We start from the raw sequence: 26,834 nt of genomic DNA, 5'->3' as shown, positions 1-26,834 counted from the left end.
ATAAATCCTCTTTATGGGAGGTTTTTGAATGTGTCTTATGGTGTTTGTCCCCACCCTGGGTCCCAGAGGAGAGTGAAACTGACTTCTTTGGGCCTGACGTCTTGCTATCTGAAGAACGACGTTGAATTTCGGGTGTGGGGGTCAAAGTTTCGTCTGCAGACGAATGACCCTCGGAGGTTATTATTCGCGAGGCACCCTTGCCGTCTTTCAACGTCTTACCGTCTTTCGACTTCTTTGTTTTGTCATGCGGTGATCTGGATCTAGAGGACCGGGGATTCAGTCGACCATTCACGGGGTGCCGAGCGTTGTCGAGTACTCGATTCCTCTATCGAGTGCTTACTAAGGGTTGTGTGTTTTGTAGTGTGTGTAAGTGGAGCGCTACCGCCGCCGGGTGTGGTCCCCACAACATGGCCGCCGGCCTGTCCTACAGGGTCGAGGGCTTGCTCTTGGGTAGCTACTGCTACTCCGGTGCCCTCGCCATCCGAAAGTGCAGCATCGCTGCCATCGCTGAAGGCTCCTTCCGGTTCCATGGCCTGTTGCCTGGTGTGATGGGCCCAGCGCTTAGTGGAACGGTCTTTCAACGTCTTAGGTTTGAAGAGCCTACAGGCTTGAAAAGACGTTTCGACGTGATCTCTCGGGATGCAAAGGTTGCACACAAGATGTTTGTCTACCCAGGGGAACTTACGGTTGCACTTAGGGCAAAACTTAAATGGGGTGTTTTCCATAAAACTGGGTTAAAGGTGATGGCAGCCGGGCGAACAAAGTGTAGGAAGGGGAGAAAATGCATTCTACAAATGGCTTCCTAACAATAGCCTCCCCCCTCTCTCCCTACTGTCTGGGCACAAAGGCCCGGGGTGGCCTTCCAAGGCTGTTCGGTTAGTCGCAATGATATTCGACGGTAGTCTTCTTTCTGATTCTTCGGCGTAGAAATCCGAAGTCGAAGAAAGGATAGAAAGAGAGACTATCTTAACTAACAAAGTCAATGGCTAATTTGCCAAAAGGAACTCTGCTATACGCGTCCGTCTAACATGGCAGAAAAAAATAATCTGAGGGACCTCGACGCGTGAGGGATCATGGGTACAGGGGACGTCACACTAGGGATAGTATTACTGGCACGCCCTGTCGACATCCATTTTTGCCTTTCGAAAACAACAACTCTAATACTCCGCAGCTTCCACTAGATGTCGGACTATGCACAGCATGTGATCTAAGCAGATTCCACAAGCCTCAGAAATATATATATATATATATATTTAAAACATGGAGGAAAGAAACCGCACTCCAAGCGTGAGGTCAGGAAGTCCCAGAACAAAAAATAACAAACTCGAGTCGAATGAACACACAAGTTTAATAAATGGTAAAAAAAAGTTAGCAAAAGATTGGCAAAACACACAACAAAACAAAACAGGACGCCAGGGCAGTGTCCTGAACGATGCATTTCGCGCTTCACCGAGCGCTTGATCACGTTAGGGAGACGTGAAAAAAATAACAATAGATATTGTAAATTAGTCCTTTTCCATGTTGCCTCACACCACAAGCTAGCAGCTTTGGCACAAAATCATGGTGGCCATTTTGAAATGTAGCAAAAACCTGCATTAACCATTGGAAGAACAAATTAAAAATAGTATTTTAAATAGCACATTGGAATCAAACAACAAAAAACATATGGAAATATAATATTCATGAGTAAAGGGGACATATAATGAGATAGGTGTTAAAAAATCTAACTCAGAGAAATGATCAGCAGTCCACAGCTGTGACAAAGTGCAAGTGCATTCCTATGCTAACATATGGACCTGATAGTAAAGATGCAGCAAATAGCTAACAAATAAAGTGCAAATGCATATCTGGCTCAACATGACAACATAGTAATCAGTAACTAAACAGCTGGGACAAAATAATGCTGTCTAACATAAAATCTCTAATGACAGTTATAAACAGTCAATATATGTAACCCTTAGAATAAAAACATGTTACAAGCAGAAACCATAAAGTGCAAGTTAACAATCTTCACAAGAACAGAAACGCAAGGCTACAATATAAAGTGCACGTGAATTTGACAGTAAATATATCGACCTAGCAGCAATAAACAGGAAAGACAAAGTAGTAGTAATAAAGTGCAAATGCAGAAAATATACCAATGTCCTCCTAATATGTGTGTCTATATTAGCCCATAAATAGCTGCTGGCTCGGTGCAAATACATACCATACGCACCCAATAGTAAAAAAAACCCAGTAATAATAGTTGGTTCAAATGCCCACATAAAAGGGGATCACAATCAGGAAACATGCCTGTACAATATTGAAACTTGTGGCAAGATATAGGCGAAAGAAGAAAAAAAAACGTAAAAAAAGGAAAAAAATAGAAAAGGCAATATCAAAAAAACAATATTTTAGAATACAGATGTAATCATGTACTCACAAAATCACATCCCCCTAATCCCTCAGAGAGGCAAGACAGCCAAAATAGACCAACTAAAAAGTTTAAAAAAGTCGGATAACAAAGATAATACAATTTAAACAAATCGAGCATTTCCAGGCCAGGGCAAAAAATCTAAATGGTAACCAAGAGAAACAGTATAGAGTGGCAAGAAACCAAGATCAAACAAAGCATGAAGAAAAAAGAGGTAGAAACACAGAGAAACAAAATGATTTGATTAGGTTCCCACAAAAGTATGCATCTCCTCGTCAACATTGTGACCATTGGGATATTTAGTGTCAAAATCCAAGGTAAACCTGGTTTCCAGTTGTCTCAATCTCAAAGTGCGATCCCCACCTCTTGGGTCGATAGGCACATGAGCCACAGCAAAAAATGGAAGCAGATGGACATCACTGTCATGTTCCTGCATGAAATGTTTAGCCATAGGGTACGTGGGGTCAAAGTTCTTGATAGCTCTAAGATGCTGCAAAATACGGAGCTTGAGTATACATGTATGCATTTTTGACACTTGGTAAAGCCTTTAGGTAGGCCAGGTAGCCAATTGGTCATGGTGGAATTCTTTTGGACAGGAGACAAATAACTGGGAACCAGTTTATCCTTTAATGAAGGTGCCTGTTTATAAGTTAAAGTAGGGCATTTAGGTAGTAATGGGCCAAGGTCTTTGTCCAGCCTGAGAATATGCCAATGTTTCATAACAATCTTGCGAACATTATAAGAGGCAAGATTGTTATATATGATACATTACTCAACGTAATCGTATTTCTGATGCTTGTATCTGCTTAGATTCACATGCTGTACATAGGCCGACATCTAGTGGAAGCTGCAGAGAATTACAGTTTATTTTTTCGAAACTCAAAAATGGGCGTCGACACAGGACGTGCCAGTAATACTATCCCTAGTGTGACGTCCACTGTACCCATGATCCCTCACGCGTGTAGGACCCTCAGATTGTATTTTTTCTGATATGAGGTAGCATGAGGAGTAGCGTGAGTACAGATAATCCAAGCAGATAGATAGATAGATAGATATATATATAAGACTACAAGCATCCATGCGCCTTCTCTCAGAGGGGAGGAAGGGCGGGTGCATGTGAATCCAAGCAGATACAAGCATCAGAAATACGATTACGGTGAGTAATGTATCCCTTCTTAGGCTTGTTGAATCTGCTTAGATCACATGCTGTACATAGATTAGCTAGCAGTGTTAGAAGAAGGAGGTGGGATGTGAGAAGGGTTATGAGCGAACAGGTGCCTTAGAACCGCTTGTTCCACTTGAGTATCTGTCTTGGAATAAGTGTCCGTGCAGTAGTGCTGAGTAAAAATGTGAATCGACCTCCATGTAGCTGCTTTGCAAATGGTGTCAAGGGGTACATTTGCAAGGAAAGCCAGAGTGGCCCCAGTGCCTCTTGTAGAGTGGGCTCTTGGCGTAAAAGGCAGAATTTTTTCTGAAAGGGAGTAACAGTTGGATACATTTGACTATCCATTTCGAGATGGCACCTTTAGAGACGTGATCTCCCTCTCTGCCTGTAGCTACGGAGATGAACAGTTGGTCTGTTTTCCTTAGCGATCTGGTCTTGTCTACATAGTAGAGGACCGCTCTTCGCAAATCTAGAGTGTGTAGTTTCACCTCAGCAGAGCTTTTGGGTTCTTGGAAGAAGGCCGGTAGCTCAATGGACTGGTTAACGTGGAATTTAGGAATGAACTTAGGTGGGAACCTAGGATAAGTTCGTAGAACCAGTTTATCCTTATGAACGGTAAAGAAAGGATCCTGCACTGACAGAGCCTGAATTTCACTGACCATTCTTAATGATGTAATGGCTACTAAAAAGGCAGTTTTATAGGTCCGGTGTTTGAGGCTGGCTTTATACATGGGTTCGAAGGGGGGGGGGGGCATGAGTCTAGCAACACCACATTAAGATCCGATCCTGGTGGTGGGTGTTAGGGAGAATTCTTTTATAAGGCTAATTTCCCAAGCCTAGCGAGTCCCCCAGCAGCTTTGCTGGATTTTTGAGGTTTGTTTTTTCTCCTGCTAAGAGTGAGACTCTTTTCCTCCCACTCTTAGGCATGATTTGAGGTATGTCTTTGACTTATTGTGTGCTTATGGGCTATGGGGTCTTTTACCCCATAGGGTATCATCTGTTTTAGTGTATGTGTTACACAGCACCCTCAGTGCAGTAACACAGGGGTGTCATAGTGACCCCCAAACATAGACTCCATAACTGGGACTGACTACTGTCTCCCAGGGCATGTAAAGTCACCATCGGCTTTATTAGTCCAAAATTGTGAACAGAACCAGTACACACCATCATATTGTGGAAGTACTGGAAGGGGTTAATTAGATTGCCCCTGGGTCTGTTTCTAAGGGGGCCCTGTCCAGTCCCCCCTTGTTGAGTTTCTGGCTGGTGGCAGTGGTTACCACGCAAAATATTCCACCAGAATATTTCCTATGGGATTTTCCCATTGATTTTATTTTTTTAAACAAATATTTTTATTAGTATTTCAGTATACAAAAACGATGAGCAGCAATGACAAGGCATACATTAAGGTTCTCATAAATTCATTCAACATTAATAATAAACAGGCGCATAAATCACATCATGAGTTCATTAGACGTTAGTCTATCTCCCCTGAAAAAGCTCACAGGGGATTTCATATTCAGATGCTGCACAAACCATAGGTGTAGCCTTGTGCGCGTCAATTATTGTAGCCACAAATCCGCGTAGAACCTTACTTCTTTAATATTGTTTCAGAACCAAACTAAACTATAACTACAACCGTTCATCAACCCCGCCCCCAACTGCCTCCCCCCTCCCAGCTCCTTATTGGTATGGATCCGACCTTCTGCAAACAAATAGGATTGTTATATTTTGAGAAGGGAGCCACTGCGAAGCACCGAGACTCCTGTGCTTGGTTTGCTCGTGTTCATTATTGAATAGCTCTTAGTAGATTTGGCCTAAAGAAATATGCCTCTCTGTCTCTGACATGATCCAAGAAGGGGTCCCAAATGTCTCGGAATTTCAGGTACTTGCCATCCCTCAAGGCACCCACCCGTTACATGGCCATTACATTCCAAATCTTTACCCACCAACATGCTACTATTGGGCCTTCTGGATTTTTCCATGCCTGTGCCAGGGTCATCCTTGCTGCCATCAACAGATGAGTAATAAGCATTGCGTAGTTTCCTGTTGTGGAATATATGCCTTCCACTGAAGTGCCTAGCAGTATCACTTTAGGTGCTGTTGGCAGTTGCTTCCCTGTGATATCCTTTATGTGGCCCAAGATTTCTTTCCAATACAATATCACCTTCGGGCAGGACCACCACATATGATATAAGTCACCAATGCCTCCACAGTTTCTCCAGCATGTGGGGGGATAACTGGAGTTCATCTTATGTAGTCTAAAAGGAGTCAAATACCACCTAAAACAAATCTTATGTGCAGCTTCCCTGACCGCTGAGCACGTGGAGACTTTGTGTGACCTTGCCCATATTTGAGACCATTCCTTTTCAGTGATAGGTACCCCTATGTCTTTCGCCCAACTATCCATATACGGAAAGGGTGTCACTGATTTGCGCTTTGTCAAGTAACTTATTCAGTTTAGAAACAGCTCCGACTTCCTCTCCTTCATGTAGTGTGAGCTCCAGACCCACCGGCTTCCTTGTAGCTGCTTTCTTAATTTCTTTATGTGTTATCCAATGTCTGATCTGGATGTAGGTATACCTGTCTATTTCTCCAACTCCAAATTTCTGCTTACACTCTTCAAAAAGCAGCGGGTTACCCTCCTGATAGAAGTCCTTCAAGTACAGTGGTTGCCCCTGCCCCCAGTTCTTCCAGAAGCCGGGCCGCTTACCCGGCATGAAACTTTGATTATGTGCCATAGGAGAGTTTGGTCCTATCCCTGGGGCGATATTCTGTCTTCTCAGTGCCCGATCCCAGCCTTTTAACGAGATCTTGGTTGCTTCTAATAGGCACCCCCTGCCTCCCTGTCGCCTCTCTGCAGACCATGCAAAGCTCCTAGTGGGATCGTGGTCACGCCCTGTTCAATACCCACGCATCTCTTTGATGCATCCCCTCTCCTCCAGGCCAGCATTGGTGCTATCTGTGCAGCTAAAGAGTACCTTAACACATCCGGAACACCCAGACCTCCCAGGAGAGGAGGCCTCGTTAGGATATTTCGTTGAATTCTTGCTTTCCCCTTGTGCCAGATAAAGGAGGTCAGGTCCCTCTGTAGTGCATTGCATATTTTGGAGGGGGAACTCTATCGGAAGCGAGCTTACTGTATATAAGAAACGAGGTAACAGGGTCATTTTGAGTGCCGCAATCCGAGCAAACCAGGATAGTTCCTGAGCGTCCCACCTATGTAGATCCTCCCTTTGATGTTTTAGCAATGGGGGTATATTTATCCCATAAAGACTTTTATGGTTCTTTGTTAATTGAATCCCCAAATATTCTATTGATTCTTTTTCCCATATTAGCGGGTACCTAGCTCCCAGGTCTATGGCCACCTCCTCCTTCTTTGTAATATTCAGGGCTTTAGATTTTGTAAAGTTTATGCTAAAGCCCGATATCCTAGCAAACTCTTGTAGGATGTCTAGTGCTCTGGGGAGTGTATTCTCAGGGTCCCCTAGGAAGAGCATTATATCATCCGCGTACAATGCTATTTTATGAGTGTTCCCTCCGCACCTGACCCCCTTTATATCTAGATCTTCATTTCAGCTATGGGCTCGATCGCCATGGCGAAGATTAAGGGCGAGAGTCGACAGCCCTGTCTAGTCCCTCTGTTTATTTTAATTTTGGCTGTGAGACTACCATTAACCATGACTGCTGTGCACGGACAGTGGAAATTTGCCAACACCATTTTGCTGAAACCAGGAGCGCATCCAAACTTTTCCAGCACCAGCTCCAAGTATTTTCAATCTAGGCTGTCGAATGCTCTCCTGGCGTCTAGAGCAGCTATGGCAAACCTTTGCCCTGACCTACTTCCCAGATCCAGTATGTCTACTGCCCGCCTGATATCTTGTGTGTGTCTCCCTTTTATGAACCCCGCCTGATCAGGGTGAATTATTTTAGGCAGGACTGACGCAGGTCTGGTTGCAAGAACCTTAGCATAGAGCTTAGCATCGGTATTAAGCAGCAAAATCGGCTGATAACTAGCGCAATCTGTGGGGTCTTTACCGGGTTTGAGTATCAGAATGGTGGTGGAATCACCCATATCGGTGTGACTGTACCACACTGTCTTATGTGGTTAAACAAGAGTGTTAGGGGACCCAACAATTGTCCACGGAATGTTTTATAATATCCACTCCCCAAACCGTCTGGCCCCAGGGTTTTATTACGGGGTAATGCAGTTATGGCATCGCTAATTTCTTGTGGTGTTATGGGGGCCTGCAGGATGTCATTATCTTCCTGAGTAATCTGAGGAAGAGAGATTCTCAAAATATACTCTCTTTGAGCCTGAGGGTCTAGATGCTCCCTTTCTAACAGTTCTTGGTGAAATTTTTCCATGATCTCGATCTTAACCCTCTCAGAGCAACACAGCTCTCCTTTTGGATTTTTTAATTGTACTATGTAGTTGCAGGAGTTTTGTTTGCGAAGCTTAGCTGCAAGAAACCTATTAGCTTTGCTCCCATAGACATAGTATGTCTGTTTGGTGTTAATTAGTGTTTGTGCTGTTCGTTCTGCTACGTGTGCCTCTAATTGGGCTCTTGCCTTCCTGACCACTCTAAGAGTTCTTTGGGATTGCCTAGCTTTGTGCCGAGTTTCAGCTGCCTTTAAAGCTGCTTCCAGATTCTTTTTAATGAGATCCCTTTCCCTCATGTACGCTGCTGTACGTGAGATAAATTCACCCCAGACCACGGCCTTTCATGCATCCCAAATTGTTCCCCAGTTTGTCGCCCCGTTATTCTCCTGAAAATAATTCTGAATCGTCTCTTCCATGTGCGCCCTTAGGGCCAGGTCTTTCAAAATGAATTCGTTCAGACGCCATGGCCTACTGCTTCTATAGACACATTGGGCCATTTCCATTTGCATCAGAACCGGGGCGTGGTCAGAGATATATTGGGTTTCTGTGTCCACTTTAGTAATGCGTGGAATCAGGGCTGAGGACACCAACAGCATGTCGATTCTAGAGTATCTCCTATGGACCGCTGAATAATGGGTGAACTCTCTTCGTTGGCCATGAAAGAATCTCCATGTTTCTATAACTCCCAGATCCCTAAAGAGTTTGCCCAGCGCCTGCCTATTTCTTTCATCTGCTGCCATAGGGGGAAGGGTTTTGTCTAGAGTGGGATCCATGACACAGTTAAAATCGGCCCCTATTATTGTCTGGGCCTCACACCAAGCCCCCAGAGTTTTTAGCACTTCTCTAAGGAAAAGGTCTTGTCGTTCATTCGGGGCATAAATTGCAACTAGTGTATATAATTGGTCTTGAATCATCCCTTTTAAGATTAAGTATCTCCCTTCCGGGTCCTTGTACACTGCACGTTTTTTAAAGATCAGGCTGGTTCCTAGCAATATGGCAACCCCCCTGGTCTTCCTTCCCCCTAAAGCGAAGTATTGGCGAGAGAACGCCCTCTGTTTTAGTCTTCCCTCGTCCTCAGGGAGGAGGTGCATTTCCTGTAGGAAAGCTATAGAGATCTGCATGCCCACGAGTCTCGATAGCTTAGAGCAGCGTTTAGCTGGCGAATTGCGGCCCTGCACATTAAGCAAGACTATATTCATTTCAGCCATCTGATTTGTGTATGTGATCCTCAGACTTCCGGCTTAATAACTCCCCTCGATCAACCCTATCCCTCGGTCCATACTGATCCATGCCAAACCTTAAACTTGAATAAATTTGCTGGTTCCCGTACTTTCAACCCCCCCCACACCCCTAGAACCCTTCAGAACAAAGTTCAACCAAACTTTCTCTGCGCCCATCCTAGGCCGTTGGTTATAACCTCTCCTCCCTCTATTGCACCGCCAGGACCTGTGACCATCCTGCGTTGATTCCAAAATGGGTTTTTACCCCCTCGCACCGTCCGCGGGAAGCGTTGTTCCCTGAGAACATCATAGCAATTGATACTTATACATCCCAGGGGCCAGTTCAGCCGCTCCCAGTTCTGACTAACTTGATCCTCCAGGGTGCTCGTGTTCGTTTTGGTAGCTGGGATCTCCATTTCCCCTCAGCTCCCCACTTTTTTGCAGGAGTCGAAGACCACTCCCATTGTTTTGGATTCCCACTTCTGTGGCTGCGGGCGGGAACCGAATCTGGGGGCTGTTCCTCCTCCTCCTCCAGGTGTATGAGCTCGACTCCTTCTTCGCAAGTAGTGATTCGGTGATGCTTGCCCTCCCAGAGAAACTGCATGCCAAAGGGATACTCTATCTATAGCTGATCCCCTTAGATCTTAGCACCTTTGTGACTGGAGCCATTAGTCTCCTTTTATGCAATGTTGAGAGGGCTAGGTCTTGGTACAACTGAACTTGAGCCTGATTGATGGTGACCACTTATGAGCTTCTTGCTGCGCGAAGAATTTCCTCCTTCATCGTGTAGGACGACATCCCTGGGCCTGGCTCCCGGTTCTTTCCTGGGGGGGCCGATTCTATGCACTCTCTCAAACTGTATGTCCTCCGGCTGGGCATCCTTAAGGAGACTGCTGAAGCACAATTGCATTGTTTCTTTCAGATCCCTGTCGCCAATTGACTCCGGAACCCCTTTAACTCGTATTTTAGATCTCCGGGATCTATTCTCAAGATCCTCTGCTTGAAGCTCTAAATTGTGCGTCGCCCTTGAGATCTGCTCCAGTAATACACTGGATTGCTTTGAGTCTTCAGCTACTTCTGAGAGTCCTGCTTCTGCTGTATCGACTCTTGTCCCTAAGTCTGTGATGTCCTTCTTAACTTCCTGTATCGCCGATTGAAGTTCCTCCCTTAATGCCTTTAGATGCCCCTGGAGGGCCTCCATTATCCTATTCTCCATTCCCTGGAGGCATTCCTTGAGGTCCTCTTTATTCAGAGCCATTTTCACCTGGGTGTCCGTAAGCTGCTGAGGGCCACTCTCCTCTGCCGCCTTGTTCTGGGGATCTTCAGTCCGGTATTGCCTCCAGCAATGTTCCAACTGCGTACTCCGAGTTCCGCGTGGAACGCCTTTGGATTTGATTCTTGGCATCTGTTTTTCCCGTATGGGGGGGGGGGTGAGGGGAAGGGTCTCAGCGGGTCCATCGGCATTGTAAACGTGAGTGGTGCAATCAGTTTGAGGTCTGTATCATGAAGCAACAGAGCCACAGAGCCACCTATGGGGGAACTGTCCCCCTGCTCTTTTGGGGTTTAGTCTATCCTGTACTGTCCCTGGGTAATTGTCCAAAGGGCACCCTAGTCACTAAGTTCCCTGTATGCAACCACGCAGCTGATGTTCAGACCCACATCTCTCCCCCTGGACGCTGCCCCAGCGCTGCTTGTGCTAGGCTCCAAGCAGGGACCAACTGTATCCTCTGTGTAGCTTCAGGATTGGGCTATGATCGGAGTCCTCTCAGGCTGTTCCTGTGTTCCACCTTCTGCTCTAGACAGGGGAGGGGCCCCAATCACAGGGGGGGGTTCTGATGCCCCCGACCATCTATCTAGGGCACCAGCTCCCTCCAGATGTCCCCACCGAATTTGGCGATTTAGGCTCACAACATAGGGCGCACCTGTCCGTGGGGGGGATGGGTGACGCCCCCAGGTCAGCAAGCTCCCCCCCACCTCTGGCTCCATTGATCCGGTGTCACTTGGAATGGGCTGCAGCGCCCCAATGGATGAGCGCCGGACTCGGTTCCCAACCCCCGTCTCCAGTCTATGCAGGTTGATGGGGGGAGCCCACTCCAGAGCGCCTCTATTTATATATTATTTCCCCTTTTCTTTCCTTTCTTGCCCCCCCTCTCCTTACTTCTCATGGGCTCCGCTGCGGGAGACCCCCTTTGCAGGTCCAGGAGGGGCCTCGTGTGGCTGCCAGCGGCACCAGGCAGCCCCCCTCCCCCCCATGGCCGCGGTCTGCGCTCCCACCGTGCCACCGCCCCCCACAGGCGCTGCCCACGTCCCGCAGGAGTGCCGCCGGCAGACAAGGGGGCCGCAACGCCCGGGAGCGTGGCTGCAGACAGCGAAGGCCGCACTCGTTTGCTCCCCCCGAACCGACACCCCGCGGGACAGTGTCCGTCTCCTCGGGGTCCCCCCAGGTGCGCCAGCACACTCCAAGCCGGGGAGGGACCCAGGTCCCACAGCAGCGCCGAGGCGAACAATGGCTGGGCCGCCCAGTCCGCAAGGCCTTCAATAGATTCTCCCCTCCCCCACTCCGCAGCGGCGGGCAGGGGATTGTTCGCTGGCGGGCTTCAGGCCCGAGCGGATAACCCAAGCCGCTCCCACGGCGCAACTCCGTCACCACCACAATCCGATCTCCGAAACGAACCTCACTTGAGCCCAGCCGTGAACGCGAGCGTTTCTTTTGGCTGGTTGTGTTCTTACGGACGCTTAAGACACCTTTATAACTCCCGCTCGGAGGAGCGCGTCCCAATTAGACGGCAGCTATCTTGGAATCCTTTCCCATTGATTTTAAACGCACCACTTTTTTGGTGCAATGTTAAAGATACTGCTGGTTTATTTATTTGATATAAAATCACCGGTTGGGTCTTTTCGCCAGAACTCTTTTCCAAAATGGCGTTTGTGTCCGTCTCTGTAACTCCAACCAAGGTTGGGCCCTTTGTTCCACTTTTTGGCGGGCTTCTCCACAGAAGCCCTCCAACTGGTGCCACTCTGTCTGGGTTCCACAGGATGTGTGGGTGGGGGAATTGGCACCCTGGACTGCGTTGCCTTAGCAACCCAAGTCACACTCTGTTCTGATTGGTCCAGTGGTGAGCTGCGCGGCTCACCACTTAGCATGTATGAGTGACAGCTAGGCTGTTGAATGGGGGTTTTTCTGCATAAAAGCAGGGCTTTTGGGACTGGAACTTCAGAAGTCACCACAGGACCTAAGGAATCTGAAGAGGGGAGAAGCTGAGCCATCTGCAACAACGACACCACTGGTGGAGCCCTGTTGCAACGACTTCACCACTTTCCCGACGACAAGAGAAGATCTTCTGCTGTAAGAGTCTTCTCCCTTTGAGCTGGTGGGAACAACCAGTTCGCCATTCGGCTTCCAGGACGTCCCTTGTCGAATCGCCAGTGCCAAGCACCGCGGCGGCCGGATAGCCAAGCTTCACCACTGTGACCGCGAATAAAACAAACACATCTTTTAACTGAACAAACTCCACGGCTGGTCTCTTCCCTGGGCAGTGCAACAACTCCAAGTTTCCTCCTCGGCGAGATCTTCTCTTCCCCTGATCGAAACCAGGAACTGCACCCGCTGCCAGGAACAACTGCCACCGCTGGAGCTTCCTCACTTTTAAAGGTACTGTGTTCCACCTGGCCTCCCTTACCACGGTTTGCTGAAGGTGACCCTTAAATCCTTGGCTTTCCAACTGGGTTGGCCCCCAGACCTTCTAACTTTACCTTTCACATCAAACCAACCTCTTTTGAACATTTTTGCAAATAGTTTAGTGCATTTTAAACTGTGTGATCTTGGGCACATTCCGCCTTGCTCCATTTAAAGTGGACCTGGCCTATGAACTTTGGCTCTACAGTAGACTCTGCCTTCACTAACTTGCTGTGGCCTTAGAAAAGTGTTGGGAACTGTTTTATTTTCATGACCTGCCTTTTTCTCTCCCTTTAACTTAATTATTGGAGTGCCATCTAAGTTACGCGCTCACATCTGTTTTTACAAATAGTGGTGTTTTGACCTAGACTTGTCTAACAGTTATTAAGGGGGGTGTGTATACTTTTCTGATTGTGTTTGAACTTGCTTTGATCTATAGTGCTTAATGAATTTCCTAAAGTGTGTTTTAAATAAATAATTATATACTTTTGATACCAAGCTCTGGTCAGTGTTCGCTTGCTCTACTGTGTTTTTAGCCCTATTGTGTATCCTCTGTATACTGCCCTACTCATCTTGAGAGAAGTCTGACTGCTCAGCCACAGCTACCAGGTAAATCTGGGTGGTGCGGACTGCTACCAATTGGGTTTACTGCTTACTCCTGTAGTCTTAATCTTCTAGCAGTGTTCCCCAAGGAAACTGCAAAGGATTCTGCCTAAAAGTGGGTTTGAACTTGGAGGGTGAAGCCTCTTTACCCCTTCCATAAATGCTTTAACCACTGGTACTTTCCACCACAACACCTTGTTATGGGAGGTGGTGTAGGCTGACAGAGCCGCCAGGTGTACCTTGAGTGAATTAAATACCAATCCTGCGTCGAAGAGGTGGAGCATGTAGGTGACAATACTGGAAGGAGTGCAATCAACAGGGTTGATAGGTTTATTCTGGCACCAGATAACGAATATTTTCCATTTATCAAAGTAACAGTGCCTTGTGTTTGGTTTCCTTGATTCCTTTAGGATATCCATGCATCTCTTTGGCAGGTTGAGATGTCCAAACTCTATGACTTCAGGAGCCATGCTGCCAAGTTCATTGAGCTGGGTTGAGGATGCACTGTTTGACCTTGGTGCTGGGATAGTAGGTTGTGCCAGCACGGGAGTCTGATGGGTTCGCACACTGCTAGTCTGCGCAGGTGTGGGAACCACGGTTGTTTTGCCCACATTGGAGCAACTAGGATGAGCGTCATCGATTCCCTGTGCATCTTGTTGACCACCTTTCTCATGAGAGGCGTTGGTGGAAAAGCATAGGCAAACATCCCTGACCAGTTCATCCACAGGGCGTTCCCCTTGGAGTCTGGCTGGGGAAACCTGGATGTGAATCCTGGGCATTGTCGGTTTTTGCTTGTGGCGAATAGGTCTATAGTGGGGAAACTCCACTGTGAGAAGAGGTATTCTACGACTTCTCTGTGCAGACACCATTCGTGTTATTCTGGGAGGGGATCTCTGCTCAAAGCGTCTGCTAGTGAATTGAGATCCCCTGGAACATGTTGAGATGACAGGTAAATGTTCCGTCAAAAAGTGCCCATGTCCAAATTTTCTGGCCAAGCTTGGACAGATTTGGCGAACGAGTCCCTCCCTGCTTGTTTATGTAAAACATGGCTGAGCTTTGTGGGGAAGGAGGGGTGCTCACCACCCAGATAGGGACGCGTCTGTAGGGACTACAGCCTGTATCTCCGGATCGAAAAAGGGTTTACCCTTTGACAAGTTCTCTCTCGTCCACCAGTGAAGACTTTGTACAAGTGTTGGCGAAACGACCACTAGATCGTCCCACTGACCACTTGCCTCAGACCATAGTTTCGCCAATCATTCCTCCATGGGTCGAATGCGCAGGCACGCATGTGGAACGAGGTAAATACGTGACGCCATCATGCCTAGCAAACGCATCGCTTTGCGCACCCTTATCTGACGACCGGGCTGATATTAAGGAATTTGCAGTAGTATATTCCGAATTCTTTCCTCTGATGGAAAGGCCAACCCCTCTTGAGTGTCTAGGACAGCTCCTAGGAACTGCTTGGAGGTGTTTGGCACCAGGCTTGATTTTTTCTCGCTGATAGAGAAACCCAATTCGAAGAGGAGGTCGATAGTTCTTTGGATGTTAGATTTGTAAATTACTGGGATTTCCTCCGTGATGAGCCAGTCGTCCAGGTAAGGGTACACTGGGATAGCCTCCCTGCGTAGGTGTGCCGGCACCACCGCCAGTACCTTGGTGAATACCCTTGGAGCCTAGGCTATACCGAAGGGCAGCACCTTGAACTGGTTGCGCTGACTGTCCACCTTGAAGCGCAAGAATCTTCTGTGCGCTGGGAACATGGAAATATGAAAATAGGCATCTTTCATGTCCAATGTTGCCATGTAATCCCCTCTTTTTAGGAGGGAGATTACCTCTTGGAGAGTAGTCATACAAAATTTTTGGGGCTTGACATACTTGTTTGTAGGGCGTAAGTCTAATACTGGGCGCATTGTCAAATCTTTTTTTGGCACAAGGAAGTAAGTTGAATATATACCCTTGTTTACCTGGTTGTCCAGGACGAGTTCTATTGCGTCCTTTGCAAGAAGATTGACGATTTCCTCGAGGAGGATCTTCTGGTGGTCCAGGGAGTGTATATTTTGTCTTGGAGGGTGGTTGCAGGGGCGCTCCAGCAGTTCGATGCGGTATCCTGCGGACACTGTGGACAGCACCCATCTGTCCGATGTGATCCCTTCCCATGCTTGGGTGAAGTTGGAAATGCACCCCCCCTACTGGGGATGCGTGGGAAGGGACCCTGAGCGGAACGTCACTGTTTGCTGGGAGGCGTACCGCCTCTGGCTGGGCTGCCTCTTCCTCTACCACGGCCCCTCATTACCTCTGCCGTAACTTTGGTTAGTCTGTTGGTTGCCATCCCACGATGTACCCTGCCCCTGTGTGTAATTGGAGCCCCTCTGGGAATTTTGGCCGCGTGAGCAACAAAAATTACTATTCCCTCTTTGGTTCGTGGGCTTATTAGTCAATTGTCCCAGGGACTTAAGGGTATCGTACACTTCTTTGGCAGTTTTTAGTGCCTCCTCTACTGCTTTGCCAAACAAGACCTTCGGTTCCACCGGCATGTCGATAAGGGTAGCTTGGGTCTCGGGTTTAAACCCTGACTGCCTAAGCCAAGCGTGCCTCTTAATGACAGTGCTCTCTGCTATGAGCCGGCCTGCATTATCAGCGGCGTCAAAGGTCGTCTTTAGAATGCAACCGGACACGGCTCTACCCTCCGATGCAATCTGGGCTAACTGGACCTTTAGTGGTTCCCGTGCGGAGTCAATGAGAGCAGCTACTTGCTCCCACTGGTGGCAATTGTAACTTGCCAGCAGAGTGGTGGTATTGGCGATTCTTGCCTGGTAAGCGGAAGTGTAGGCCACTTTCCTTCCTAACCCGTAAATCCTCTTGCTCTCCTTGTCTGGGGGAGTTTCAGATGCTGATAGAGGTGTCCTTGCTCTCTTCCTGGTGTTAGTGACTACCAACGAGTCGGGCTTAAGTTGATCCCTTATGTAAAGTGGGTCTGACTGGGCGGCCCTGAATATCTTTTCAATTCTGGGGTTTTCAGCCCCGGTGAGATTAGGGGTGAGGAGGGAAGGATCAATTCTGCATTGGATGGACTTCAGAATTGGAATGGCTTGGGCAATGGGTTTCTTGTCCCCCCATGATTTCCTCTGCAAAGTCCCTCTCTTCTTGCGCCCCTTGAGTGTCTATGTGGAAGTGCTCTGCCGCTCTAGCTAAGAACTCACTTAGAAGGGGCTGGTTATCTACTGGAGAGTCAGTAACCTGTGGTTCCTTGCGAACAGGAGAGTCTATATTGTATACTTCTGCCTCGTCTTCCTCCTCCCCATCTTGGCCCTCCTCATTTCCATAATAGTTGACTCCTGTTTGGTCGTCCAATATTTCTATGTCTGGATCCTCACTATATTGCTGGTAAGGTTGGATGTAGTAAGGGTCTGAAATCGGGCCCGGAGTTGGAGTCCCAAACCGAGGTCTCTTATTAGGAGGCTGAGGGTCCCTGGATCCTGAGGGAGTAGCGTTGTCAGGGGTACTCTGATAACTGAGGAAATGATCTGGTTTTTTTCATAGAAATCAGCCAGGGAAGACATCCTCCTCATTACCCTATCTATGTCCTCACTGCTCCATTCTCTGGAGCTGGGGATGACAACCTCCTGTTGAGGTTCCTCTTCTATACCCATATCCTGAGGAGTGGGAGGGATACATTTGGGTTTAGATACAGGAACAGGGGTCTTGGATCTATCCTTATCTGAAGACTTGTGTCTGTCCTTGTGTACTTCTGGGGTGCAGAAGTTAAGTGTGATTACTTTTTCTGCTGTTTAACCCCTTCCCCTTGAGTAGAAGAGTGTTTTCCTGATGTTTTCACCCTATCAGAACCTTTCGACGCCTGGTGTCGAGATTCGGGGGTGTGTAGGGTACTCTCTGAATCTTTCGAGTGTGCACGTCGACTTTTGGGAGAAGGCGCCGAACGGGCTGCCGGAAACGACTCTAAGCATACAACTTGGGGGTGGAGGTCGGATTCGTCATCTGACGAATACACCTCCATGACTTTGGGGAGGGAGGCACTTTTGGCAACTGTGGACGGTTGGTGTGTGCCGTGCGGTAATCTCGACCTGGAATGCCCGGAGGACACCGATTCTGTGGACCGCTCTCTATGTGCCTCCTTCTTCCGAGAACTCGACACGAGTGTCGAGTCTCGGCTGGCCTTAGTGTGTTTAGGTGTAGTAGTTTGGGTAGTGCTCGTGTCGCCGGGTGTGGTCCCCATAACTGCCCCGCCGGACAATCCTCTGAGGTTGGGCACTAGCGCTTGGGTGTCTTTCGACGCCTCTGTGCCCTTGCCGTCCGAAAGTGCGGCGTCGCTGCCATCACTGAAGGCAGCCACCGCTTCCATGGCCTCGAGCTGCCTGGCGTAGTGGGCCCAAAGTTTAGTGGAGCGGTCCTTTAGTGCTTTCGCCTTAAACAGGCTACACGCTCTGCAGTTAGCTTCAGGGTGTTCCCTAGGCAAACAGAGATTACAGGTGGCGTGTTTGTCAACCTAAGGGTACTTGCGGTTGCACTTGGGGCAAAATTTAAATGGAGTACTCTCCATATGTCACCTTATGGCAGCGGGCTAGTGTATGTAGGAAATAATATTGAGTGTGAGTATGTTTCCACCCCCCACTCTCCCTACTTGCAGGGCCGAGGCCAGAGGCCTTCCGAGGCCCGGTCCGAGGCCAGAGGCCTTCCGAGGCCCAAAGTCTGTCATTGCAGTCTCGACGGTTGTTTTGTTCTTCGGACAGGCGTCCATCTTCGGATCTCAACGTGGGAGTGAAAGAACAGGGAATTAAATATGATTTTTAGCTAAATGGCTGAAAGCCAGGTAACTCTGCAACAATGCTAACGACAAATATGGCGGAAAAAAACAATCTGAGGGTCCTACACGCGCGAGGGATCATGGGTACAGTGGACGTCACACTAGGGATAGTATTACTGGCATGCCCTGTGTCGACGCCCATTTTCGAGTTTCAAAAAACAAACTGTAATACTCTGCAGCTTCCACTAGATGTCGGCCTATGCACAGCATGTGATCTAAGCAGATTCCACAAGCCTCAGAAATATATATATAAATGTTAAGGAAATAAAAACAACAGTTTCATTGTTGAAAGAAAATTGTAGGAGTGTTGGGCTTTCAAAGCACCAAGTCATTTCATATGGTTGAGATTCAACATAATTCTCATCACAATCTTCCCATCTGAACAGAACAAAACATGCCCCTCAAACAAATTAAATGATACTCAAGTAGCAGATCTTACCCTGTGATCCCAGAAGTTACGTAGTCTTTGCCCAAGTAGTTGTAGCCATAACGAATGAGATCTTCGCAAACATCTTTAACTTTACTTCCTCCAAACGCTGTTCCATAGTGAAATCTGCCATCGAGCACCCCAGCCTTCCCTGCCAGGAGTTCAATGAGCTTTCCCACCTGTGGAATTAACAAGCATGGCCGAGATTAAGATTAGAAACTGTGAAAGGAATTGGCTAATGTGAACAAAATACCAGCAAGAGTAATTTACAAAAGCAGACAACAGAAATGTCCATGCAAGTTCCAAGAGAAAGAATACTAAACCTACTGCCAAAATCTCTCCCTCATCCTCTGCTCAGACACTAGTAGGGTATCAGTGAAGTCTGCTTATTAAACATGATATGAAGTGAGGCAATTATTGACCAAACTCAATTACTTAGCCTGACAGTATCAGAATGTAGTAGAAGGCTGATCATCATATCTATAATTCTGATCATAGTCATGATGCAGATTACCAGAAGTAATCATGTCTCACTGTCAATTTAAACAAAGATTATAGGGCCAATGGTAGGCACAAGAAATCACCTTGCACAGAAAGTAAGGCAGCACTCTACACATGGGGACACTAGACAGACATATGCAAATAAATGAACACGCAATCACATGCGCACACCCACCCAGACAAACACATTGAACATACAACATCTGAATAAACCTATACAGCAGCAAATGACAGACATGCACAAGGTGAATGCTCAGAGTTAACCTGGCTCAAGCAGCAGGGGACAGGATAAAAACACTATGGCTCAAAGACACTAAGGACTGACCGCAAAATCAAGACACTTGTAAATGGATAAATGAATGGCTTCCTAATAAATATTCTTTTTGTGATGTAAAGTTGTCTTATATAGGCCACCTATGCCAATAATTTTGGCCTAGCTGCGCAGAGCTTTAAAAAAAGAAGTTGTGCTGGGGTGTGTTAGTCCGATAGCAGGAAGGCAGATGCAGACACCTTTGGTGTTGATGGATACAGGTCGGAAGTACCCGTTATCCGTGTGTCGATACGAAAATCTCAGAGCTGATTGCGGTTGGTGCCTACTGGGCAGGTTAGCCATATGGGCATCCTCCGGATTGCAGAGTGCAAAAATGAACAGCATGGTTTTTGATAGCAGAAGGATAGGGTCTGAATCTGCTAAGTACACTAGACCTAAGTCTTGTCTGTAGGAGTGTGGAAGGTGTAAAGATACAAGATTTTAGTAGTGAGGAGGGGGGTGAGGAGTGGAAGCAAGGGTTTTGTCCATGCAGGAGAGGTTCCATGAGTCAGCTTAGTTTGCTGCAGATGGTAGTGCCAAGAGTTTTGAAAAATGCTTGTCGTAAATTAGCCCAAGTGTCTGGTGCACAGTTTTTAGTCGGTTTCTATTATTTATAATTTCTTTCAAAGTGGTTTGTTAAAAAGCCAAGTCTTGAGCTGTTTTCTGAAAATCAGGTGGTTCTCTTCCAGGCGGAGAGGTGTGGGTATGGTATTACACAGTTTTGTAGCTAGAACTGAAAAAGAGGATCCTCTGTGCCTTTTCTTGTTGAAGCTAGGGACTAGCACTACTGCAGCATTGCTGTACCTTCGTGTTCTGGAAGGAATGTAGTGTTGAAACTTACTTGTAAAGGAGAAATGGTCAACTCTGTGGTATGAACAATGGGCTATGCACAAGGTTTTGAAATGCACATGGGTACCCAGTGGAGAGTACGTAATGCTGGCGTGATATGTTCAAATCACTTCATTCTGAGATGAAGTCTTGCCGCAACATTTTTAACTCTTTAAAGTTTACTCATTAGGTAATTTGGGAGTCCGAGACAGAGGCTGCTTGCATAGTCTAGTTTGGATAGTATTAGAGAAATGATGGCAATGGCTCTGTGGGTGAATGTTAAATAAGGTAAGAGGTGGTGTAGCATTTGCAGGTGAGCAAAACAGCTTCTAACAATGGATTTGAACTGTGTATCAAGAGTAAGAGTTTTGTCATTTCTTATTTCATCTTATTATATTTGATGGATTTGGGCAGGGTCTAATCTCGTCAGACCACTGGACTGTGCTGGAGGTAGAACCTGTAGGACACAAGGCATCACCTCTATTTTGCTATCTTTTTGTTTTAGTGTTTGCTGTCAGCCATGCGTCCACCTCTGCGAGGCAGTTTTTCCGGAGCGTTTGGTGATGGGTGGTTCACAAATTTGTACAGTTGTAACAAGGAGGTACCAGATTTATTGATATTGTCATGTAGGGGTGTCATGTATATTTTGAATAGTAAAGTTGAGAGTGTGGATCCTTGGGGTACTCCACAGTTGAGTGGGCGAGGCCGGGAATTATAGAGGCCCAAGATTGTGGTTCCCGTTCACCCATGAGAAAGGAGGTGAGCCAGTGTAGAGCCGATTCTTTGGTACCAATTTCTTCCAGTCTTTTTAGGAGAATCTCATGACTGAACGACTTTGTGAAAGCCTTTATTAGATTGCTCACATATTTTAGTTTTAGACTAGCATGCATCTAATATATAAAGTTGAATGTAGTATGTATGTGTGTGTGTGTATGTATGTTTGTCCAGCTATACAAAGCCACACCATTGAACCCACGTCTACCAAATTTTGCATGGATTCCTAATTTGTCTGGGGCAAGATTGTAGTCTATGCTTGGATGCAATAAATTCACTCTGTAGACACCCTCATTTACTGATGCTCACCCCGATTCACTACAGTAGGTACCAGAAGGAGGCAAAATTTGGATAAGGTTCTGAAACAAAATGTTTGATATACAGTTCAAAAGTGTTTACTAAAGCATGTTTAAAGGGAATTAAAAACAAATGTACATTTGTGTTATCACGCCACTCCAAATATGGGAAATGGCAAGGTTACAGTTTACTTAAGTTGATTGACGAGAAGCACAATCACTCAATCATTTTTGGACATTTTCTCAAATGTGCTGAAGCCATTGAGTGACTGAAACATGCCGCACAAAAAACGAACATCACTTGGAAAAGCGCCATCTGATGCAAAGTGAAAATCAATATCAAGAGCTTCTGAAACACAATTAGCAGCACGACTTGCCGACAAGAGAACAAAAGCAACTTTCTCCAGGGCAAATGAAATGCTAGAGCAAACTGAAGCAAGACTTGCTGACATGAGGACAAGAGCAAAATCCTCCGGGGCACATGAGACACCAGAGCAAACTGAAGCAAGACTTGCCGACAAGAGGACAAAAGCAAAATCCTCCAGGGCCCATGAGACACCACTCGATCAGGACACGGGCAGCGCCGGGTACCCGAGCTAGTTACAAATAAATAGTTGTTAAGATCGACAAGCCAGATGTGCGCTCGCTGTTGCCGTCTGTGTGTGATCTGCAGGTTGCAGGTTCCGAATCCCAGCAAGACCAACTCAGCATTTCATCCTTCTGAGGTAGATAAATGAGTACCAACTTCAGTTTGGTGATATTGTGGTAAAATATGTTTGATGTAAAGCAATTGGGCGTAAACACTATATAAATAATACATCATTATCATTTGTGAATATGGCCATCATCAAAAGTCCACTAAATATTAGACAATATAGAACCATTCGACAATACCTCTTTTCAACATAGTTGATTTGAAGGAGAGAGATTGGTACCCATGGAAAAGAAATGTATTATCTCAAGGTTATTAGCTCAGCTTCAGATATCTTACTTTAAATTTCTCAGCCACACATTTGTAAGCAGGACTCGTTTTAGGCATACAGGGAACAGACTTCTTGTTACTTTAAACCTTAGTTCGCCAGTAATGGACATTAATAAAGGAACTATTAAAATCCCTGCAGTTAGAAAATATTTTATATGGGTTTATGAACTTTAATGTTTTTGTATTTTAAGTGTTATGAACTTATTTTGTGCAAGGTTTAAATGTACAAACCAAATCACAATAAAAAATAAAAATGTTCTATTTGCACCTTTCCCGCCATAGATTTCTTTGGAACCCCATTCTTTTTACTTATTTTGAACCCTGACTTCACCTTATTGAGGTCCGTAAAGCCTTCTGCTTTACTTCCCTTGCCTGTTTTGTTCATTCTTGTGGGGAAACTCACCAGTCTGTAAGACTATCAAAACGGAGAGACTATGGGGCTCATTACAAGTTAGCTGGTATGGTAATAGCGTGCCGGTATTAACGTGTACCGGCACGTTTCCGCACCAGCCAACTACAAGTCTGTCGGAGAGGTGGCCCTAATGACCTCCAGCTAAAAGCCAGAGGAACGGGCTTGGGCTGTCTAGTCCCAAATACCAACCTGTGGTGCCTGAAAGTCTGTCTCTGTGCTGATGTGATGACCAGTGGTTGTCCCCGATTGGACAACCCCTGGCTGTTCGAATGGTGCAGATCTTTATCATAGGTGGGTGGGCTCAGGCTTGCCCCCAGCCTGGATCTTGAATAAAAGGAGGGCTCCTGCAACTGTTCAACAGATCACTGTTGGAAACCAGACTTCTACAAAGAGAAGCAGCCCGCTGACGACCTGAAGACAACCCCTGCATCTGACCAGCATCGACTCCAGTGGTGTCCTGGTGAAGCCCTGCTCCTCTGTCCTGATCCCAAGAAAGCTTTTGTTGGAGCTTCGACCCCTGGAAACAACCCAGCTCGATCCCTGCATGCTGAGATTTTCGAAGTGTCCCTGGACCAACCAGTCGAAATACCAACGCTCTCCTGGCCAACCTTGCTGCAGCCATCGTCATTCCGAGCAGAGCCTTGGAACTTTGCAGATCTCCAGTTTGTGCCTGCATTCTCAGCCGTCTCACTCCAAGGGAAGCTGTGCTGGAGCTATTGTGTTTGCCCATGTATAATCATCTGCCGCCATTTCACCATGGTGAACTCTGTTGTATTTCGCCTTCTTCATATCCATGAGGTGTCCTAAAGCTGTCTTTCCCACAGAAGTCTTCCTTTGTCTTTGTTTGGGTCTTTAACTGGAAGCTGTCCGGAACCGATTCCCCTGCATTACGACCGACAGAAACCAAAATCCCTTGAAACAAGGTATCTCTGGCTGCCTATACTTCTAGACAACCCTTGTGGTGTGAACAAGAACAGAAGAGCAAGCCTAAAACTAAGTCTGAAACCTACATACGTCGAATCCGGACATCCCAAGCCAGGGGGGTAAGCGTACATACCTTTTGCTTTCTCCCCCCGGTCTCCCATAGTGTATTTGGGCATAAAGTCCAAACCTAACTCACTCTTACCTGGCCTTTAGTGGTGGAACCTGGGTTAAGGATCCTTCCCTAGGCCTGTGTTGGATTGCGTGAAGTACTCACCTAAACTTTACTGACATTTTATCTACCTTTGGAAACTTTCTATAAGCACCCCCACAGCCCACTGCATTCTTTCTATATAAACTTACCTGAAGAAGTTATACTTTGGAACTGCTGAATTTGGGCACAAAGCCCCAACCCATCTTATGGTTGGAGTTATTAAGATTCAGGGAAGCTGTTATGTTGATTCTGAAGAGCTCTGCCTCTTTTGCCGTGTATCTGACCACTCAGCTGTATTGCACACTGGTAATAGATTCATAGACAATTCTTTTTGTAAATGTATTTATGTGATTTGGTTTACTAACAATTCTTACACATTGCACACAATTATTACAAACATTATTACATACCGAATAAAAAAGGTCACACCAATAATCTTTAAAATAGAAAAAAAAATGTGTTCTATAAAACCAGACCTAAAATGTTGTTCATATAATTGATTGCAGCTAAGTAAAGTACTTACAAGGTCAGAGATAGGTTGAATTTTAGATGCAAAAATGCTGACAACCACTTCCTGTTGGGAAACTTGATGATATATTTAGACAAGAAATGTTAAGAGTTTTTATTGGACCATAATATAAGAAGATGTATAATTCCCCATGGCACATCTAGTTAGAGACTAATCCCAAGAATATAATTTCATTTTACATTATTGGGATTTTCCAATTAAAGCAAATGTGTTACATCCAAGCTCTACAACCACTTATTCCATTCAACTATTCATACATTTAATGCAACACATTTCTTAGAATGTATTAATACACACAGGTCACCAAACAGAGAATTGCCCGGGGAGGGTCCAAAATATTTCTGAGCAATAACAACTTCTTCTATAATATCAAGGTCCGAATAGAAATCAAACCTAATTCGTATTTTATCGATACACACCTCAGACGATATTACTATTCTTTTCATGGTGAATGTATATATATGTTTTATAAGGTTTTGTGTGACAATACCTACCTGTGATTTTTAATATGTTTAGTGTGTAACTGAAGGGCTAATATATAACTGTATTTTTATATACTTACTGTCTAACTTTAATTACTGGTGTTGCTCTGTGGGTGTCATTGTAGCTCTAGCCCACACTTACTTCTTTCGTGAGAGTAAGTCTTAACTGCTCAGATACTTGATGGCGGGCTTGAGAGGGATACAACCTGAGAACCTACCAGAGGTGGGAATACAATGGCAAGCGGACTCTTTCAAGTACCTGGGGGTTAAGATTAGACACACGCCGGAACTCTCACATTAGCACAACACAGTGGCTGTGATACGGGGCCTACGTAACTCAATTAAGTTCTGGTCCAAGCTACCACTGTCAATGATGGGCAGGACATCGATTGCTAAAATGATCATTCTCCAGAGATTCCTATATTACTTCCAAAATGTCTGCTACTACATTAGGCCACCATTCTTTCGAACCCAGGAAGCTCTGATCAGAGACTTTCTATGGGGAACAGCACGCCACAAATGAGCACTTACTACGCTGACCCTACCTTACAAGAAAGGGGGTATACAACTCCCGGACTTGGAGAGGTACTATTTGGCGGCACAACTCAGCCACATAACCAGATGGTTCTCAGATGAAGTCACCGCTGAAACGGGCCTCTTGCAGGATCTGACTGCTCCATTGCACTTGAAAGAAATCCTATGGTTCCCACAGAACCATATGAGACACCCCCCCCATGCTAGTGACGTTGGGTAGGCAGGTGTGGAACATGGCCAAATCAGTCCTATGCCTGGTGCACCCTTATTCACCCGAAATGCCGATAATGGCAGAGATAGGAATGTTGAACGCTGACCTCTGCACGATGAGACACTGGGAAAGGCTAGGCTTTTATACCTAGGGAGACATGTACGAGGAGGGATAATTCAGAGAACTGAAATCAGTGCATGACAAAGAGGGGCTACCGAGGGGTCGATTTCTGTGGTATCAGAGGATTAAACATGTAGCCAGCGCAAACTGGGACAAATGTCCAGAAGAGCAAACAATGAACCCCCTGGTGACAGAATTATAGAAACTGGGTGATGGATGGAGGCCGGTGTCAAGATTGTATGCGCAATTAAATGATAGAACTAACCCCCGTAACATCACAGTGAAGGCTAAATGGGAGAATGACCTAGGAGTGGCTATTACAGAGAAAGAATGGCAGAGAGCATTGATTCACCCCAAGAGAGTGTCCAGGAACGCTAGGTTCAGATTGATACAGCTGAATGTCCTATACAGAACATATATGACCCCAAAGAGGGTGGCGAGCTTCAACAAACAAACTAAGTCGGCATGCCCATGGTGTGGTAATGAACATGCTGACTGATGCATATGTTCTGGGGGTGCGGGAAAGCACAAAGATTCTGGGCAAGAATTGAGCAAACATGTAAAAAAGCAGGAGTCACTAGGTATGACTGGTCCCCGAAAGAGTGTCTTTTGGGCACGTATCCCAGGCTGAGAAAAATCAAACACATTGTGAAATTAATGGGCATGGCATGCATACTAGCAAAGAGGGCAAATGCAATGGCATGGAAATCAAAGGCTGGCCCGCAATATACAGGGTGGAAATGGGAAATGGGGAGATGGGCTTCAGCAGAAACAGAGGCTTGGTGCACAGGGACTGTTGGTAATGCAGGAGATGTCAGTGCCACATTTGAAGCATGGAAAGCCGATGACATGCCCCCCTGAACACATGGATACAAATGGTAAAATGCTTAACAATTTACGATACTAATGGGACACTAACCCGGCCACACTACCACCCTCAAGCTAAGTAATGATGGACAGAAACCACACCCACGCAAGCTCAGAGCAGGCGAGAAATGAAGACAGTTATTGTT

At 46.2% G+C, this 26,834-nt stretch overlaps 1 protein-coding gene across 1 annotated transcript in view; it reads right to left on the bottom strand.

The window, feature by feature from the left end:
• Nucleotides 1-26,834, bottom strand: part of POLR3B (RNA polymerase III subunit B) — a 1,940,302-nt gene that overhangs the window by 145,035 nt on the left and 1,768,433 nt on the right. Inside the window, exon 25 of the mRNA XM_069628254.1 lies at nucleotides 18,720-18,886. Coding sequence (XP_069484355.1) covers nucleotides 18,720-18,886 — 167 coding nt within the window. The remainder of the gene's footprint in view (nucleotides 1-18,719; nucleotides 18,887-26,834) is intronic.

This window comes from Ambystoma mexicanum, chromosome 12 (genome assembly GCF_040938575.1).
Source record: "Ambystoma mexicanum isolate Mex_15411 chromosome 12, UKY_AmexF1_1, whole genome shotgun sequence".
Lineage (NCBI taxonomy): Eukaryota > Metazoa > Chordata > Amphibia > Caudata > Ambystomatidae > Ambystoma > Ambystoma mexicanum.
Note: the sequence above shows the minus strand (reverse complement) of the source record. Positions and strands in the feature narration are given on the sequence as shown.